The sequence below is a fragment of the Babylonia areolata genome, chromosome 34 (assembly GCF_041734735.1).
Source record: "Babylonia areolata isolate BAREFJ2019XMU chromosome 34, ASM4173473v1, whole genome shotgun sequence".
NCBI lineage: Eukaryota > Metazoa > Mollusca > Gastropoda > Neogastropoda > Buccinidae > Babylonia > Babylonia areolata.
Genome location: NC_134909.1, coordinates 195,101 through 212,527, shown reverse-complemented (window position 1 = coordinate 212,527; position 17,427 = coordinate 195,101). Strand labels below are relative to the sequence as shown.

At 45.4% G+C, this 17,427-nt stretch overlaps 1 protein-coding gene across 1 annotated transcript in view; it reads right to left on the bottom strand.

Annotated features, from left to right (window-relative positions):
• The window catches only part of LOC143277352 (uncharacterized), a 47,330-nt gene that overhangs the window by 11,242 nt on the left and 18,661 nt on the right, over positions 1-17,427 (bottom strand). Inside the window, exons 3-7 of the mRNA XM_076582136.1 lie at positions 9,668-9,833; positions 7,961-8,373; positions 6,760-6,918; positions 4,904-5,103; positions 379-625 (exon numbers count right to left, since the gene is read on the bottom strand). Of these exons, the coding sequence (XP_076438251.1) occupies positions 379-625; positions 4,904-5,103; positions 6,760-6,918; positions 7,961-8,373; positions 9,668-9,833 (1,185 nt within the window). The remainder of the gene's footprint in view (positions 1-378; positions 626-4,903; positions 5,104-6,759; positions 6,919-7,960; positions 8,374-9,667; positions 9,834-17,427) is intronic.

The window sequence follows — 17,427 nt, the reverse complement described above, 5'->3', positions numbered from 1 at the left end:
ACGCGCACGTGTGCTCGTACCAACACATATACACATACAGACACTGAACACTACCTCTATACCTGTGTGCACACACACAAACTCAGACACACAGACAGACACAGTCAGACAGACAGACAAACACACACACACACACACACACACACACACACACACACACACACACAGTGACACAGACACAGACAGACACAGTCACACACACACACACACACACAGAGTCGCACACACACACACAGACAGTCACACACACACACACACACACACACACACACACAGAATCACACACACACACACAGACAGTCACACACACACACACACACACACCACTACCCCCTCCCCAATCCCCCCTCTGCTCTGTCCCCTCGACACCACCCCAACCAACACACTTACCTTCTGTAGCCACTCCATGGCCTTCAACACTAACAGGATAGTTTGCCCCGTACCCGGGGGTCCACACAGGTAGACGATGGGGTCGTCACGGTTCAGGACGTCCACCTGGTCAGGGTACAGAGACAGGGCCGACCACCTAAGCCCTGCCTCCGCTACAGCCTCGGCGTGCGTGCGTATCACTCTGCGAGGGGGCGTGACTGTGGGCACCTCGATAGTTGTTGCCGGCCCGCAGAATCTGGTGGAGGTGAATGGTGATGGAGGTGGTGGTTGTAAAGATGATGATGACGATGATGATGACAACGAGGGTGATGGTGATGATGATGATGTGATGGTGATGATGATGACGACGACAATGGTAGTGGTGGTGATGACGGCGATGAGAACAATGACGAGGATAACAACATTGGTAATGGCGGTGTGGTGTGGTGGTGACCATGACGACAACAACGACTCTGAGGTTGGTGATGATGATGGCGGTGGTAATGATAACGATGAAGACGATGGCCACGCCGTGAAGATGTTTATGATAACGATTGACGATGACGACGACGACAACCACAATGGTGATTGTTATGATAACGACTGACGATGACGACGACGACAACCACAATGGTGATTGTTATGATAACGATTGACGATGACGACGACGACAACCACAATGGTGATTGTTATGATAACGACTGACGATGACGACGACGACAACCACAATGGTTTAACCACAATGGTGATTGTTATGATAACGATTGACGATGACGACGACGACAACCACAATGGTGATTGTTATGATAACGATTGACGATGACGACGACGACAACCACAATGGTGATTGTTATGATAACGACTGTCGACGCCGTTGATTATTCAAGGCGTAGTGGTCTAGTGGTTGACTGGAGCCAACAGAAATGAGGCATCAACAACCTGTTTCGATTTCTGCACGATTTTATTTTCTCCGTTGGATTACGGGTGACCCGATAGATATATATTGTGACCATACCACCAAGTTGTTTTCGTTCACTAACGATACCAATTGTAAATAACAAGTGTAAGAGGCCTGTTTTGTTGTTGCAACTAAGATGAATTACATACACAGCTTTCAGCATTGAACTCTGTCGGCCTCTGTTCTTTAGTTCCTCGCTGGATGTGGTCTGTTATACCTTTTTCGTCCACTGTGTCGGACCAAGTTGCTATATTAGTGTTTGGTTTTGAACTCAAAGCTGGCAATTTATCTGCACCCAGTTCCATCATAAGTAAACTATGTCTTCATAGCAACCAACTGTAGTTTGTACATTACACTGGTCAGTCTGGTTAGTCTTCTGTTACTGTGTTGTCCTTTTGTGAAAAAAAGACAAGCACACAGAAAAAGGGTGCATTGCTGTGATGCCTTTCTGTCCTGAACAGATCCACCCGAGTTTAACACAGAAAAAGGGTGCATTGCTGTGATGCCTTTCTGTCCTGAACAGATCCACCCCGAGTTTAACACAGAAAAAGGGTGCATTGTTGTGATGCCTTTCTGTCCTGAACAGATCCACCCCGAGTTTAACCTAGAAAAGGGGTGCATTGCTGTGATGCCTTTCTGTCCTGAACAGATCCACCCCGAGTTTAACCTAGAAAAAGGGTGCATTGCTGTGATGCCTTTCTGTCCTGAACAGATCCACCCCGAGTTTAACACAGAAAAAGGGTGCATTGTTGTGATGCCTTTCTGTCCTGAACAGGTCCACCCCGAGTTTAACCTAGAAAAGGGGTGCATTGCTGTGATGCCTTTCTGTCCTGAACAGATCCACCCCGAGTTTAACCTAGAAAAAGGGTGCATTGCTGTGATGCCTTTCTGTCCTGAACAGATCCACCCCGAGTTTAACACAGAAAAAGGGTGCATTGTTGTGATGCCTTTCTGTCCTGAACAGATCCACCCCGAGTTTAACACAGAAAAAGGGTGCATTGTTGTGATGCCTTTCTGTCCTGAACAGATCCACCCGAGTTTAACACAGAAAAAGGGTGCATTGTTGTGATGCCTTTCTGTCCTGAACAGATCCACCCCGAGTTTAACACAGAAAAAGGGTGCATTGTTGTGATGCCTTTCTGTCCTGAACAGATCCACCCGAGTTTAACACAGAAAAAGGGTGCATTGTTGTGATGCCTTTCTGTCCTGAACAGATCCACCCCGAGTTTAACATAGAAAAAGGGTGCATTGTTGTGATGCCTTTCTGTCCTGAACAGATCCACCCCGAGTTTAACACAGAAAAAGGGTGCATTGTTGTGATGCCTTTCTGTCCTGAACAGATCCACCCAGAGTTTAACACAGAAAAAGGGTGCATTGTTGTGATGCCTTTCTGTCCTGAACAGATCCACCCCGAGTTTAACACAGAAAAAGGGTGCATTGTTGTGATGCCTTTCTGTCCTGAACAGATCCACCCCGAGTTTAACACAGAAAAAGGGTGCATTGTTGTGATGCCTTTCTGTCCTGAACAGATCCACCCCGAGTTTTACACAGAAAAAGGGTGCATTGTTGTGATGCCTTTCTGTCCTGAACAGATCCACCCCGAGTTTAACACAGAAAAAGGGTGCATTGTTGTGATGCCTTTCTGTCCTGAACAGATCCACCCCGAGTTTAACACAGAAAAAGGGTGCATTGTTGTGATGCCTTTCTGTCCTGAACAGATCCACCCGAGTTTAACACAGAAAAAGGGTGCACTGTTGTGATGCCTTTCTGTCCTGAACAGATCCACCCCGAGTTTTACACAGAAAAAGGGTGCATTGTTGTGATGCCTTTCTGTCCTGAACAGATCCACCCTGAGTTTTACACTAAAATCGCAGGTGTCGACAAAACAACACAACTCGGTACAACGCGACACCGACATAAAACTCGGTGACAACTCTGGTGAACTGAAAGTCGTCGGGACCACCGAGTTTCTCATGTCTTATAACTCAGTTATAAGAAGTTTCCATGGATTCTTATACATTTTCTGATATCGAACATCATAACGGATGTTGACAGTATCATTGGTGTTCATTGATATCGATATCTTCTAACTTGTGTTTTAACTCAACAGAAACTGAAACTGTCTCACTGCTTCCTTTTGTTTCTTTTTTTTTCTTTCTCTTAGTTAAAAATCCATTCCATATTTCAATGAGTCAACTAAATATTCTCGCAAACCACACACACACACACACACACACACACACACACACACAAACCTTTTGTCTATTCACAGCAGAACTTATGGCTATATCAACGGGTCTCCAAATCGTTTAATTAATCTTCCCATCCAAATATTTCAGGTACTATTTGGAGTTGGTTCTGAATCTGTATTACAAACATGAAACATTAAATCCTTTCATTTGAAAACAAGATAAGTATACGCCATGTAATTCTTTTTTTTTTTTTCTTTTTTTATCATTCGTGATAGAAAAAAAAAATTATTGGATCGCTTTTCACGAAGGAATCCTGGGAAATGAGCGGCGCAATGAATATTCACAATGCTATAAAAATTCACATTCCATTTTCAATATAAGGCTATTCTCTACGTGAGAAAACCAGCAGGAACTATGTCAATAAACTGAAACTGGGGTCCGACACTGCTAGAGATAGTGCTAACTATAACTCACGCAAAATTGATCGCATGACTTATTTCTAAAACAAAAGGACGACACAGCAACAGAAGGCTCACCGGTCTAATGTACAAACTACAACCGGAAGCTACAAAAACATCATTTACTCCTAAAGCAGCGACTTTCATATGTGGAGTGATGGCCTAGAGGTAACGTGTCCGCCTACGAAGCGAGAGAATCTGAGCGCGCTGGTTCGAATCACGGTTCAGCCGCCGATATTTTCTCCCCCTCCACTAGACCTTGAGTGGTGGTCTGGATGCTAGTCATTCGGATGAGACGGTAAACCGAGGTCCCGTGTGCAGCGTGCACTTAGCGCACGTAAAAGAACCCACGGCAACAAAAGGGTTGTTCCTGGCAAAATTCTGTAGAAAAATCCACTTCCATAGGAAAAACAAGTAAAACTGCACGCAGGAAAAAATACTGAAACATGGGTGGCGCTGTAGTGTAGCGACGCGCTCTCCCTGGGGAGAGCAGCCCGAATCTCACACAGAGAAATCTGTTGTGATAGAAAGAAATACAAAATACATTTGTGTTAATGCAATAACACCCAAGCATATCATCTATGAGTGTGAACAGCTGAAAACATTTTTGCCTCATTCATTTACAAAATCCGCAGTTCCATCTGATTCCACTGGAAATGTTTTGTCTGACAATCAAACTCATGTTTGAAAAAGTTCAGAGATTAATTAGGAGCCCCACTGGCTCTCTGTTGTGATGTTACTGGTTGATTAGTTAGTTAGTTTTTTGTTCATACCTTTATTGGGCGCACAGTGAGGAAGGGGGAACAGGGAAAGTAGTGATGACGTTAGGTATGGGTGGGGTGGGGAAAGGGGATGGATGTTCGTTTAAAATCACAATTATTGTAGACAGACATTAAACGGAAGAACGAACGAACCTCCACACTTACCTGGCCAGAAAATCGTCGTACTGAGAGTCCGTCATCATGAAAACAGGTCTGGTCAAAGCACGACACCGCCACTTCCTCAGCTCCTTCAGTACTGCCTCCGACAGCTCCCAGTGCTGTCCACGTGGAGAAAGGCTGTCCGACAGCAGACAGTGAGACAGCGCTGTCTCCAAGTCAGGGACCCCAACACACCTACACAGCTCCTGTAGGAGAAAAAAGGAAGGGTTTGGAGCTGATAATCTGTGACTGTTCTGATAGAACAGTACACTTGCATGACTTGAAAACAAGAAACAGCCAGGAATGTGTATGTGTGCGTGCGCATACAAACGCACTTACATACACAAGGGACAATCACACATACGCACACACACGCACAGACACACACACGCACGCATCCACATGCACGCATGCAGACACACACACATACACAAACACACGCACACACACGCACGCCCCCCTCCTCCCCGCGGTCCCCCCCACCCCAACACACAAACCCCGAACCCCCTCTCCCCCACACATGGATAGACAGTGATGCACAAATACAGATACGCACACTCATGTGCTTCAAGATCGAGATCAAAATTCAATGTCCTGACGCCCCTGTTGGAGTACAGAAAGCATGATAATTAAGACCGTATTGACGTAGGTAACGTTGACTATGAAACAAAAAATGTAAAGTGGTATCAATCCTGCGTATAATTATATGATTCAGGCGATATTGCACATCTCAATGATGTGACGTAAACTGAGTTTTCCGGTAGTGCACAGCTACACGTGTCGGAACGGAGAGACACAGGATGAAGACAGGTGTCCTAGTCCACAGCTACACGTGTCGGAACGGAGAGACACAGGATGAAGACAGGTGTCCTAGTGCACAGCTACACGTGTTGGAATGGAGAGACACAGGATGAAGACAGGTGTCCTAGTGCACAGCTACACGTGTCGGAACAGAGAGACACAGGATGAAGACAGGTGTCCTAGTGCACAGCTGCACGTGTCGGAACGGAGAGACACAGGATGAAGACAGGTGTCCTAGTGCACAGCTGCACGTGTCGGAACGGAGAGACACAGGATGAAGACAGGTGTCCTAGTGCACAGCTACACGTGTCGGAACGGAGAGACAGGATGAAGACAGGTGTCCAAGGAGGAAAAACAATCCTATTCCGAGTGGTGCGACTAACAGGGTAGCGGCCTGGCACAATCATTGCCACATGCTGGCACTGCGTTCCTCCCATGAATTTGTTGGCCAGAAACACCACCAAAGTTGTCACTGTCCAAGAACGTGCTGAGGTTGTCACCTGAGCTTTGGCCACAGGTTCCATGCTAAAGAGAAAAATATCAGGAATTTGGACCATATAGACGTCCATAAAATGTGGTCACTGTTTAACCTGACAGAAATGGCAGAGTTTAAATCTGCTGTCAATTTATTTTATCATATCGTTTTTGTTTGTTTTGTTTTTAACGGCAGCACCACAACCCCGTGTGACATAGGGAAGTGACTTCCCCAAATGGTCAATGTTTGTTCGGTTTTCATTTTAATTCATTCCACCTCCCATACTTTGTAAAATGAAGAAGATTTCATTCATGCATGCATACGCGTGCGTGCGCGCAGTGTGTGTGTGTGTGTGTGTGTGTGTGTGTGTGTGTGTGTGTCTGTGTGTGTGTCTCTGTGTGTCTGTGTGTGTCTGTATTTGTCTGTGTGTGTGTGTGTGTGTGTGTGTGTGTGTGTGTGTGTGTGTTGTGTGTGTGTGTGTGTGTGTGTGTGTGTGTGCGTGTGTGTGTGTGTGTGTGTGTGTGTGTGTGTGTGTGTGTGTGCCAAGCGCGACAGCGTGTCATGACCACCACCTATTTACACTCACACTTGCAGCAACTTGGTGAGTGGCCATGGCTTGTCGAAGCTGTTGGATAGACACGTTGGGCAGCATCAGAACCTTGGTCACGGTCACTGGAGGCAGGTCCGACACCAGATGCTTCAGTACCCTCTCTCCTTTCTCCAGTTGACTCAGGGCTTTCCGAACCTGGTTACCACCAAGGACAACGTTAACTGCAGCAGCTGCCACAGCCACAGTAGGAAACTGGTAACAGTGGCAGGGAAAACCAAACATTAAAGATATAACGTGATAACACCTACAGTGGCAACAAGTAATGCATCGAAAACAATATCAATTATGGTAACAAGGCCATGAAAAATGACCACTGGATCCGACACTGAATAGTAGAAGAAGAAAAAGAACAAGAAGAATCAATGGCGTTCTTGAACGGCAGAATGGTTTGTGTTGTGAAATTCGTTCTGGAGCTTGTGCGTCCGTATGCAAGCACACACACACACACACACACACACACACACACACACACACACACACACACACACACACACATTACTACTACTGCTACTACCAATACAACTACTATTACTACTGCTGCTGAACACACAAACACAAACACACACACACATACACACAGATACACACGCACGCACACACAGATACACATGCATGCGCACACACGTACACACGCACGCACGTACGCATACATACATGCGTCTGTGCACTTTGATTCATCTGTCTGTCCCCGTCTTTGTCTTTGTTCTGTCTCTTTCTCTTGAAAAGTGTAACGACGTCACGAAAGAACCCTCATCCTTACTCGTGAGTACGTAACTTTGGGTTAAGCACAAAGAAAAGTGTAACGACGTCACGAAAGAACCCTCATCCTTACTCGTGGAGTACGTAACTTTGGGTTAAGCATGGAGAAAAGTGTAACGACGTCACGAAAGAACCCTCATCCTTACTCGTGGAGTACGTAACTTTGGGTTAAGCATGGAGAAAAGTGTAACGACGTCACGAAAGAACCCTCATCCTTACTCGTGGAGTACGTAACTTTGGGTTAAGCACAAAGAAAAGTGTAACGACGTCACGAAAGAACCCTCATCCTTACTCGTGGAGTACGTAACTTTGGGTTAAGCATGGAGAAAAGTGTAACGACGTTACGAAAGAACCCTCATCCTTACTCGTGGAGTACGTAACTTTGGGTTAAGCATGGAGAAAAGTAAGCTTCACTCACCTTGTTTACAATGTCAGAGTCACATGCGTTTCCTGTCGCCCCTGCGGACTTCACCTCCCCGTAGATAAGGCCGTACTTTTTGCTGATAATGAGGACATCGAAGTCTCCATCTGGGACACGACGACCCATGCCGTACACGTTGGGAAGCAGAGCACAGGCCGCAGCAGACAATGGATCCACCTGGTTGTCAAGATACCTTCTGAACCGCAATTCGGACAGCACCATCAAAACGTCTTTCTGTTCTTTGGTCACGACATCGAGACAGTGGAGAACTCGTGTCATCGCTTCATCATCGCGAACGTCGCTGTCCTGCACACGGGTAACGCTGGAGGAGGTGGATGGAGGTGGAGTCCAGAGAGGTGTTTGGAGAGGTGTTGCCGATGAGGTAGCCGGGTACATGGGTGGACTGCCACCTGAGTCACGACAGTCATGAATACCATTTGAGGGCTTGTTTCAGTCTCACGTTGCAGGTCAAACAACCTTTTCCTCCTTCCATGATCTCTTCTTGCCAGTGACAGAATACAGTGAAATTGCTGGTTTGCGACGCGCTCTCGCATCAATGCGTGGGTGTGTGCGTGTTCGCGCGCGCGCGCGTGTGTGTGGCCGTGATTGTGCACGAGCGCACGTACGTGTGCGTGTTGGTGTCCCTGCTGAAATATGATATCTTAGTACTCGCTTTGTATGCGGTGTTTGCTTCTTCTTCATGCTTTTCTTGTGAATCATCTGAGTATTGTGCTTCACTATCTTTACACTATTCACTTTGCATTACCGATGTTTTCATTCTCTCTCTCTCTCTCTCTCGTGTACACCTAAAGATCTGATATACGGTGAAACTGATAGATATCCGATATGTATCAACTCTGCTGTTCACTGAATTCATTATTGGTTTGTTATCATAAATGGAAGAGTTTCGGTTTCCTTGCAAAGGCTGTAAAATGTTACAAGAATTACATGCAAGGGGAAGAAGAATTGTGTTCCTGATGAGCGTAATTGTTTGAACATGGGTTTGGTGAAGTATGGATAAACCAGGGTATAGTGCCAATGCATAGATTACTGTTTTTCGCCAACGATGAATTGATTGCAGATGGCAAAAATGGCACGTACATATTCAGGATAGATGCATTACATATATAACTTTTTGTAACACCTATGAAGTAAAACCTTATCTTTTGTCTACTATGGATAAACATTTGAAATACATAACAACCAGATTTCGATTTGGTATATCTGATTTCAATGTACATCATTACAGATACAGAAAATCTGATGTCAGTAATTTGATTTGTCAATCGTGTAAAGAATTAAAGGAAGACGAGTTGCATTTTGTCTTGTGTTGTCCAGCACTCAGTGATATAAGACAAAAGTTTATTGTTAAAAATATGACCCAAATCCATGTGCCTTTAAGTTCAGTCATCCATTAGAGATAGTGATGTTCGGAATTTGCAGTTTTCTTGTACAATGCATTTAAATTTAGTGATAATGCGTTGTCTTATTGATTCATTTGTTTCACATGTATGTAAGACATTTGATATAACTGTGATTTGGTGCTGTGGCCTATCAATGAATAAATCATTCGCATTCTCTCTCTCTCTCTCTCTCTCTCTCTCTCTCTCTCTCTCTCTCTCTCTCTGTCGTTCTCTATCACTGATAAAATCCCAAGAAGATTATGATAAATTATGAGTCAAACAAACAAACAAATCATCTTACTGGGTCGTTGGTCAGAGGCTGGGTGGCGAACAAGCACACTCTCTCCCCCCACCGTGGTGACGTCGAAGGGGACCCGGTTTATTCGGATCGGAGGGAGAAATAGTGTTCTGGAGTGTCTCTCTGGGTACCACTCCTTGACACAGTTCTTCCAGAGGTCCAAGGCTGCCTGCAGATGTCAGTTTGTTGTCAGACTCTCTTGCTCTCGCTGTCTTTACTGAGGAGTGGAGCTCTCAGCCAGCATTTGCCAGTGAGTGCTGTGTTTCATAATCTGTCACTAAGACGGTGTCTTGGTACGTTAACCACTCCTTCACATTCACAAAGGGGTAACAGTAATAAACAGCGCGCGCGTGTGTGCGTGTGTGTGTGATAGAGAGAGAGAGAGTGTGTGTGTGTGTGTGTGTGTGTGTGTGTGAGAGAGAGAGAGAGAGAGAGAGAGAGAGAGAGAGGGAGAGAGAGAGAGAGATGAAGAGAGAGAAAGAGATTGACACAGATTGCTAAAGAAGTATATGTTGAGCATAGTACTTAATAGAACAAGAGAGGCAAGGCCTTCAAGACTCACTTGTGATACACACTTTAAAAAAGATCAATGAAAATATGAATCACACACACACACACACACACACACACACACACACACACACACACACACACACACACACACACAGGGACAGACAACCGAATACGGGGTTATACATGGACTCACTTTGTTTACACAAGTGAGTCAAAAACTGTGATAGAAAAATTCTGTTTTGGTATGTTAATTTGTGATTTTTGAACTTTCTGAAAGTACAGAAACATTGTTAAAAATGATAGATTCCAACTCTAGCTGGGTTTTCGTGTACTGCATTGCATGGTTACTTTCGTTTAAAGGAACTGTGAATCATTGCATAATTTTGTCATTTTTACAGTTTGAACTTTCCTTTCAAGAATTCAGTCATATCTTGTGAAATGGAAAAATAATGTGTGTGTGTGTGTGTGTGTGTGTGTGTGAGAGAGAGAGAGAGAGAGAGAGAGAGTGTGTGTGTGTGTGTGCGTGTGTGTGTGTGTCAGATTTTTTTTTTTTTTTTTTGTCCACTCGGTTTTTCTTTTTCAAAATTAGAATACCATTTGTTCATTTATTATTTATTTACCTATTTATTTACTTACCTAGTCATATGTTTATTTATCTGTCTTTTATTTTCTATTCACGTGTTTCATAAGAATAAATGATTACAAGTAAGAACCGGATTTCCGGATGGTGAAAATTTTCTTTCATTCGCCATTGAATCTGCAAGAATTTCTCGGGTCATTCCTGGTTCGTTGTCGATGTAGCGAACGTAGTCTTTCGTCAAGTTGTCATCCTGCGTCAAAAGTCGGTTTATGTGGGAATCTTTCAGCGTGCGATTGCTACTTTTGTAATGAGAAGTAACCCCCCGCCTTCCGGGAAATCTATAGATATTCCTCTTTTTCTCTTTCTTCTTCTTCCTCTTCTTCTTCTTCTTCTTCTTATTATTAACTGTCTACTGTCTTCCCAGTACATACCCGTGGTGTTTTGTTTTGTTTTGTTGTTGTTGTTGTTTTGGGTGTGTGTGTGTGTTTGTGGGGGGAGGGGGTAGAGGGGGGTTGGGGGGGGGGGGGGTTGTTGTTGATTTTCGGCAGGTTTTGACAATTTTATTTTCTCAGTTTTTCGCCATCTGCTGTGATGATTACGCAGTGGTGTTGTAAACACTTGGACGAGCACTATAGCTGACCATCCTACAGTTATGTTTGTCTGTATTATGTGGCCTAGTGATGGTAACGCGTCCGCGTTGTTTTCAAGTCATTTTGACGGATAGGAAAACAAATAGAATTGCCGACAGAGAAAAAAAGATACAAAAAATGAGTGGCGCTGTCAGTGTAGCTACGCGCTCTCCCTGGGGAAAGCAGCCCGGATTTCACTGAGAGAATTCTGTTGTGACAAAGACAGTTATACAATACAATACAATTCAATATATTCTATATGTTATAGTGTGCCAGCAGTGTCACCCCCCACCACCCACACTCTGTCCCCCTTCCCTCCCTTCCCTTCACCCCCTCCCCCCCACCCTTCTTATCTCCCTTTCCGCTCCATCCAAAGTCCAGTCTTTGAGGTCGTGCTGACACCGCGCCACACTCCCTCTTTCCACCCCCCTCCTCACCCAACTCCCTAGTCGGCCCTCTTTGGTCAGCGACGCCGCGTCACCCGCCCCAGCTATAGGAACATGTGCAGTTACGTGATGTCTGCCGCAATCCCCGTGCTGAGCAGAACATCCCGTGTGGCGGCCTGTCTTTCAAGTCGTTCCCCATCTCCCCTTCCATGAACGCAGCTGACGTAGATGGCGGGACTTCGGAACGTAAACTAGGGAAAAGTTATGCTAATGCGAACTTTGATCAAGCCGGCTAACATGCCGAGAGTTGTGTTGTCCTGTCTCCCCAATCTCTTTGTGACGTAAACGGGTGAACCTGTCATCACAGAATGTTGTAGAAACAAGTGGAATGAATTGTAGCGAATCAGATCAATCTGTTGAATTGGACGAATTGGGATCAAGCAGTGAATCTGTCAGTCATTCACATAGTGACATTAGGACAAGCAAAGATTGGTTATTTCAGTTCAACTAGTTGGGGGAGTGAGTGCTATAGTTTGCATAAGTATGCACAGTATGTTGTGGGAAGGGATAAAACCAGTCAGCACAGCCAGTTCTTAGCTGTCTCCCAGAAGAACTGACTGACACAGGGTGACTGACTGATCAGTGATGTGAGGAACAAGGAAATCCCTGTTGGGCTGTGAGTACATGACTTGTAATGGTTTTATGCTATGTTGATAACTTAGTTGTGTTGGGAAACTATGTGTCGGTGAACAGCCAGTTTAAGTTGATAAGTTGATCTTGTGGCTTGTGGAAGGAAAAGGGGTTAATGTGTGAAAGCTACCCATTAAGTGAGGGAAGTACTGGCCTATATATTTTGAGTCCCCCCCTCCCTTTCTATTTGGTTACAGATATCTTGTTCTGTATTTTTGATGTATTACTTACTTGTTTTGTATGTAATAGGTGGTGTTGGTTCAGTGTGAACTGAACAGATCTATAGGATAACACACTGTCAGTGTGTGCTGAGGGTTTTTCATGTGTGTGTGTGTGTGTGCACATGGGGGTAACAGCAAGTGTTGTGGAACACATGTTTGATTTGTTGGTTGTTGTGGTAACATGTGTAGGAGTTGTACTTGTGTCGGTGGTATACCTTGTGAAGACAAAGAGATTTGTTTGGTAATGGTAACACACAGTTTAATTGAATGATGGGTAACATGAGTTGGAACACAGGGTTGTATTGGTCAGTGATATGTTTTGTACACAGTATGGTAATTGGTATGTCACTGCTGGTGGCAGGTAAGCTTGATGAAGCTTGTATTACCTCACAAAGATCTATGTATGAGAGGAGTGCATACTGGTGGACATGTGATGAAAGGTGCTGAGAGGGTATAGGCCTTTCATGTCAGTGATGTCAGGATATTTTGAGATTTTACCTGACCTGGGTTTTGGTTGTGTGTTTGTGTTCCAGGTGTGCTGCTTATAGGTGCTGCTTTAGGTGTAGGATGATCTTGTTACTGTGTGCTGCTTGTAGGTGCTGCTTGTAGGTGCTGCTTTAGGTGTAGGGTGAACTTTTTACTGTGTGCTGTATTGTAAAGTAAACACTCTATAAAAACCACTCCATGTGGCCCTGCTATTGATGTGAGGAGAGAGTGAGTGAGTGCATGATTAGTTGATCCTATATCCCCCTGTCTGCTCCCCTCTCTCTCTTCTATTAGCATCGAACAACAACATTCTCTAAAACAAACACCTTTTTACAACTTGGCGTCGCCGATAGGATAGGCAGGTAGAGTGATTTACTGACACAATAGGCAGGTTAAGTGTAAGCAGCACACAGCCAGGTAGCACAGCCCAGAGATGACAACCCCAACTACAATGGCGCAGGAGTTTCCCATGGGGTGGTACGTGGCACCCACACTCCCAGTGTTTACTGCTGAGTCAGGCGAGATGTCGGCTGAGGACTTCATCTTGGAGGTGAAGCGGGTCCTGGCTGTGTACCCCATGGGAGACAAGATGGCTGCCTACTTCATCTACAGCCATCTGCAGGGAACCGCTAGGCGAGAAGCTCAACTGCGGGACCTGGAGGAGACCAACACCCCAGAGAAGGTGATCAACATTCTGCTGGGGGTGTTCGGTGACAGGCGGCGTTTCACCACACTGCTGTCCATGTTTTTTCAGCAGGGAGCAGCAGCCAGAGGAGTCCCTCATGGACTACGCTCATGCTCTGTGCAGCATGGAGAAAACCATCCGGATGAAGAGTACTGGGGTCCTCACCGCTGAGATGCTGAGGGACCACTTCATCGATGGCTTCCGGAACCCCCTGCTGAAAAGGGAGCTGCACCACATACTGAGGAAGGAGCCACAGACCACCTTCATCCAGGCGAGGGATGAAGCCCTGAGGCTGCAGCGAGAGATGGAGGAGGACCAACGACAGCAACAGGCTAGGGAAGAGATGGCACAGTTAGGGGATCAACTGTTGTTGTTGCAGGAGAGTGTTAGGTCCATGCAGGAAGAAATTAAGGGGTTTGTTAGTCAAAGAGATGGGGCTGTGATAGAGAACAGGGATTTGGGCAAAAGGAAGAGAAGGAATAGACGTAGGAAAGGTCAGTCAGTGGTGGGAAATAGGATTTCCCCAAAGGTGGGTAAGGTTCTCCCCAAGGAAAAACACAAAGATTCCCACAATGAGAACCAGAGAGACTTGCCCAATAGTCTCAGGAGGCAGGATCCGAGTCTGAAAGAAAAGACTCCAGTCAGGACAAGGGGTGACTGTGAGGATGATCCTTGCCAGGGTGAATGGGTGCTGCTGCCCATACCACCTGATCCAGGTGTTCCTGGTACATGTGCCACAAGGGAGGGCACAGGTGATGGAGACTGCCAGGATGCAGTCGAGTCTCCCAGAGGGTCACACCAACTGGTGTTCTCGAGTTTGTGTGAGACTAGCACCAGGTCTCATCCGAAGCCTGGGGTGCATGGGACATGTGCAGGTGCCATGGTCCCAGATCAGACTGACAGGGGTGGGAAACTGTCAGGGTCAACCTGTAGGGCTAGGGTTAGCAGCAGGGGTAAGGTTAGCCATCCAGCACGGGCTAAAATTGTAGCTGAAGCCTGCTAAGGGTAATTTGTGGATGAGGAAAATTGTATATGTCATGCTATGCTGTTTTGTGTTTTTTCCTCCGTTCCAAGGCTTGTGGTTGCTGATGTGTGTCAGCTGGAACACTGTTAATTTTTGCGTTGTGTAGCTCCCCGTTTGATTTTTTTTTATGTATGCTCTTCTGGGTTATGGTGTCCTGTACAGCTTTATCATTTTGAAATGTATTTTTGGTGGTTTCTTTTGTCCTGTAATGTCTTCATTTTCACATGTTTATGTTTTTGCTAATTTTTGGGTTAGAGAACTAATCTCCCCATTAGCATTAATTGATGACGGCAGTGGTCAGCATGTGGTCAGCAGCAATGAGGACATTGCATTCAAAAGCCGGGGGTGGGTGTTATAGTGTGCCAGCAGTGTCACCCCCCCCACCACCCACACTCTGTCCCCCTTCCCTCCCTTCCCTTCACCCCCTCCCCCCCACCCTTCTTATCTCCCTTCCCGCTCCATCCAAAGTCCAGTCTTTGAGGTCGTGCTGACACCGCGCCACACTCCCTCTTTCCACCCCCCTCCTCACCCAACTCCCTAGTCGGCCCTCTTTGGTCAGCGACGCCGCGTCACCCGCCCCAGCTATAGGAACACGTGCAGTTACGTGATGTCTGCCGCAATCCCCGTGCTGAGCAGAACATCCCGTGTGGCGGCCTGTCTTTCAAGTCGTTCCCCATCTCCCCTTCCACGAACGCAGCTGACGTTGATGGCGGGACTTCGGAATGTAAACTAGGGAAAATTTATGCTAATGCGAACTTTGATGAAGCCGGCTAACATGCCGAGAGTTGTATTGTCCTGTCTCCCCAATCTCTTTGTGACGTAAACGGGTGAACCTGTCATCACAGAATGTTGTAGAAACAAGTGGAATGAATTGTAGCGAATCAGATCAATCTGTTGAATTGGACGAATTGGGATCAAGCAGTGAATCTGTCAGTCATTCACATAGTGACATTAGGACAAGCAAAGATTGGTTATTTCAGTTCAACTAGTTGGGGGAGTGAGTGCTATAGTTTGCATAAGTATGCACAGTATGTTGTGGGAAGGGATAAAACCAGTCAGCACAGCCAGTTCTTAGCTGTCTCCCAGAAGAACTGACTGACACGACTGATCAGTGATGTGAGGAACAAGGAAATCCCTGTTGGGCTGTGAGTACATGACTTGTAATGGTTTTATGCTATGTATAAAAACCACTCCATGTGGCCCTGCTATTGATGTGAGGAGAGAGTGAGTGAGTGCATGATTAGTTGATCCTATATCCCCCTGTCTGCTCCCCTCTCTCTCTTCTATTAGCATCGAACAACAACATTCTCTAAAACAAACACCTTTTTACATATAAAATGAAATAAAAGAAATACAACAATAAAAGGCTATATGTTGTACTGTATTGTGTGTGGTTGGCTCTGAAGTCGTTTTGATCTATCCCGTTTGCCTTGAGAGCTTAAACTTGAAATAACGGTAAAGAAAATATGTCATGAACTTTGCTGTTATGCAGAATTTTTCAAGATGTTACAAGACCTTGTAGTTAACGAAGTTGAAGGTTTGGTTGTTTTTTTTTAAATGTTACTTGGGCAGACCTGGTATGGCCCTGTTGAGTCTGGTTGAACGAAATGGGAAATGACCCAGTGTTGGCATAATAATCATAGGCTACTAATAACATCTGAGGACAAGAGCTGAAGCCACGAAGCGACGATACATCTCAGGGTTAAAACAAATCAGCATTCATCCTGAACGATGATTATCTTACAGTAAAATACATCTTTATTCATCCATTAGGAAATTCACTGTGCATTCATAGGCTCGTCACTCACCCAACACAATATCTCAGCCCATATCCAAGTCCAGTACACACACACACACACACACACACACACACACACACACACTACACAAACATGCACACACACACACACACACACACACACTACACACACATGCACACACGCACACACATCACACACACACACACACACACACACTACACACACACACACACACATGCACACACACACACACACACACACACACACACATGCACACACACACACACACACACACACACACACACACACACACACACACACATTACACACACACACACACACACACACACACACACACATACGCACTACACACACACACGCGGGCGCGCGTGCACACAGACACACACACAGCGTGACAAAGGTTGGACCAACAAAATCGAAAAGCTACATATCATATCGAAAACTAAATACATCCGAGCGAGCAATACACAACAGCAGCTTCATTTCCACACACACCCCTAATATTACACCCTCCCCTCCACACACACACGCACACGCAGACACACAGACACACACACGCACACACACACACACACACACACACACACACACATACACATAGAGTGTTTACAGAATATCATGCATATTTAGAAACACATTTTCACAATAGGTTTTGCTTCTAAAATAAAAAACCAAAAGTCTTCATAAATTGTCAAATGACACCGAAAAACAACAACAAGAAAAGAAAGAAAAAAACCAACAAACAAACAAACAAACAACCACCCCCCC